The sequence below is a fragment of the Neomonachus schauinslandi genome, chromosome 16 (assembly GCF_002201575.2).
Source record: "Neomonachus schauinslandi chromosome 16, ASM220157v2, whole genome shotgun sequence".
In the NCBI taxonomy this organism is placed as follows: Eukaryota; Metazoa; Chordata; class Mammalia; order Carnivora; family Phocidae; genus Neomonachus; species Neomonachus schauinslandi.
The window spans coordinates 2,092,138-2,094,882 of record NC_058418.1 but is presented as its reverse complement, the minus strand read 5'-3'; the positions used below and the strand labels follow the sequence as shown (position 1 = coordinate 2,094,882).

Here is a 2,745-nt window from a genome sequence, read left to right as displayed (position 1 = left end):
TGTGTCTCTGATTTCGTGTACTCATCCATCCCTGGCTTTGGAGGTTCCTTACTCCCAGCATTGTTAACTCCATGCATTTCGTCTTCTCTTTCCCCTCCCCCCAGACTTGGAGACTAGACCTGAAATGAAGGAGTCGGGTCCAAAGGAGGACAGTGCGGAAGACAGACCGTCCGTTGGGGTGGTCGTGGAGGGACCCCCGAGAAATGGTGCCCGCGGTCTGGCCTCTGAAGGAGCGTGGACACAGGGTGACTGGGTGGAGGGGCAGCTGGGAAACAGAAGGACCTGTCTGGAGCGGTCGGAGGCTTCCCAGGAGCTCACCCCCGCGTGCCGGGAATTTAAGGCATTCACCCGCCAGAGCTCCGGCCCGGTCCCACCACGGTCGGAAGGCCCAAGGGAAGAGGGGACCCGGCCGTTGGTCATGCATGGGAAGACGTTCTTGAGGGCCCCGGACCTCAGCCAGCCGCCCAGACTCGACGTGGAGAAGAAATCCTACGACTGCAGCGCCTGTGGCAAGGCTTTCAGCCGGAGCTCATCCCTGATGAAGCACCAGCGGATCCACACGGGAGAGAAGCCCTTTGAATGTGACGTCTGTGGGAAGCACTTCATTGAGCGGTCGTCCCTCACCATCCACCGGAGAGTTCACACCGGAGAGAAGCCCTACCGATGCGGGGACTGCGGCAAGGCCTTCAGCCAGCGCATGAACCTGATCGTGCACCAGAGGACGCACACGGGCGAGAAGCCCTACGTGTGCGACGTGTGCGGGAAGGCCTTCCGCAAGACCTCGTCGCTCGCGCAGCATGAGCGGATCCACACGGGGGAGAAGCCCTATGCGTGCGGGGACTGCGGCAAGGCCTTCAGCCAGAACATGCACCTCATCGTGCACCAAAGGACGCACACGGGCGAGAAGCCCTACGTGTGCGACGTGTGCGGCCGCGCCTTCAGCCAGAACATGCACCTGACCGAGCACCAGAGGACGCACACGGGCGAGAAGCCCTACGCATGCAAGGAGTGTGGGAAGGCCTTCAACAAGAGCTCGTCCCTCACTCTGCACCAGAGGAACCACACGGGCGAGAAGCCCTATGTGTGCGGCGAGTGCGGCAAGGCCTTCAGCCAGAGCTCCTACCTCATCCAGCACCAGCGGTTCCACATCGGCGTGAAGCCCTTTGAGTGTAACGCGTGCGGGAAGGCCTTCAGTAAGAACTCGTCCCTCACCCAGCACCAGCGGATCCACACTGGGGAGAAGCCCTATGAGTGCTACATCTGCAAGAAGCACTTCACGGGGCGCTCGTCCCTCATCGTGCACCAGATGGGCCACAGCGGGGAGAAGCCGTACGCCTGCGGCGAGTGCGGGAAGGCCTTCAGCCAGAGCGCGTACCTCATCGAGCACCAGCGGATCCACACCGGGGAGAAGCCCTACAAGTGCGGCCAGTGTGGCAAGGCCTTCATCAAGAACTCTTCGCTCACGGTCCACCAGAGAATCCACACGGGGGAGAAGCCGTACAAGTGCAGCGAGTGTGGGAGAACCTTCAGCCGGAACACCAACCTCACGCGCCATCTGAGGATCCACACCTAGGGGCGGCCTGGGGGGCACCTCGTCCTGGGGCCTTCCTTCAGGGGCCTGAGTCCACACCAGGAGGGGTGGGATCCTTCACACCCGCCGGCAGCACGAGAAGTTCTGACAGGGTCGCCCACGGGTAGCACCACGGGTTAGAGGAGTCCCGCCCCGGACGGGCCTTACGGATGGGGACTTGTGGACAGGCCCCTCCCTACGGGGCACCTGCACGTCCACGGCAGAGCAAGTCCCTTGTGTCTAACGCACTTGGGACCATGCTCAGGGGCACTGTGGCTGGAAACTCGCAGGAGCTCCAGTAGCCCGGGCATCAGGGTTCCAGGCCGTGGGAATGACCTGTAAGAGCACAAGGTTATTTAGTGTCTCTGGGGCGACACTCAGTAGGAAAATGCCGGAGGGGGGCTGGGGGCGGAGGTGGACTCGATAAGTGAACGTGGGGACATTTCTGGACCCTAGATCTGGTCCAGATGTTAGGTCTCACCCTCCACGAATTCCCTCCTGGGGTGGAAGCCATAGGGGCCCTCCCTCCGTCCGTCCCCAAGCCACCGAGCCAGAGAAGCTGGCAAGTTGTAAGTGGGCGGAAAAGGTGGTTTTCAGCATCAGCAAACAACAGTAAGCACTTCAGATGCCGAAGTTTCTCAGAGTCTGTTAAATTTTTTAAAAATAAAACTTTTAATTAAGAGAGACTGGTGTAATTGTAAATAGTTGTCAGGTGCAAAAGACCCAGGCACCGGTGGTCCCCAAAATCCGCCTCAGTGCCTGTGGGAGAGGGGGAGGGCAGGCGAACCCCAGCAGGCCTGATACTCAGGGTTAAGTACTTGCTTAGCTTAGTAAGTTTGCGTATCTGAGCACACACTGTCCGTTTTTATAGTGATTTTTGCAGTTAAATTTGAAGGCAGCTCCAAGGGAGTTTCCTAAGGCTGACCTGACGATTGGTTGACACAGGGATCTCCCCCAGAGTCTCCTTTCTCAGGGCCTTTGACGCCGCCCTTTCTGTTTTAACATTCGATCCTACTTGTCGCAAATGTCCCGGTGTTTCCAACACCGGTGTCCGCAAGGAGTAAACAATTCATTTACGAAATCGTTTATATCAGTAAGCACTTTGTGTTGTGAGTAGGAAAAGCAGCTGCTCGAGAGTGCATAATCAAGGCGATGGCTTTTCGGATGGGTGTCTG

General features: G+C 58.6%; 1 protein-coding gene across 1 annotated transcript; it reads left to right on the top strand.

Annotated features, from left to right (window-relative positions):
- Window positions 1-474: 474 nt before the first annotated feature.
- ZNF71 (zinc finger protein 71) lies at window positions 475-2,082 on the top strand. The gene is made up of 2 exons (XM_044911299.1): window positions 475-1,147; window positions 1,316-2,082. Exons 1-2 carry the CDS (start codon window positions 539-541, stop codon window positions 1,571-1,573), a joined length of 867 nt encoding a protein of 288 aa, XP_044767234.1. The 5' UTR covers window positions 475-538; the 3' UTR covers window positions 1,574-2,082.
- The last annotated feature ends 663 nt before the right edge of the window (window positions 2,083-2,745 follow it).

Excerpts from the sequence above, each read along its gene's own strand:
- ZNF71 (XM_044911299.1), top strand. The coding sequence starts at position 539 with ATGAAGCACCAGCGGATCCACACGGGAGAGAAGCCCTTTGAATGTGAC. Across the intron at positions 1,148-1,315 it reads TCCAGCACCAGCGGTTCCAC|AGCGGGGAGAAGCCGTACGC; the intron begins ATCGGCGTGAAG and ends CAGATGGGCCAC.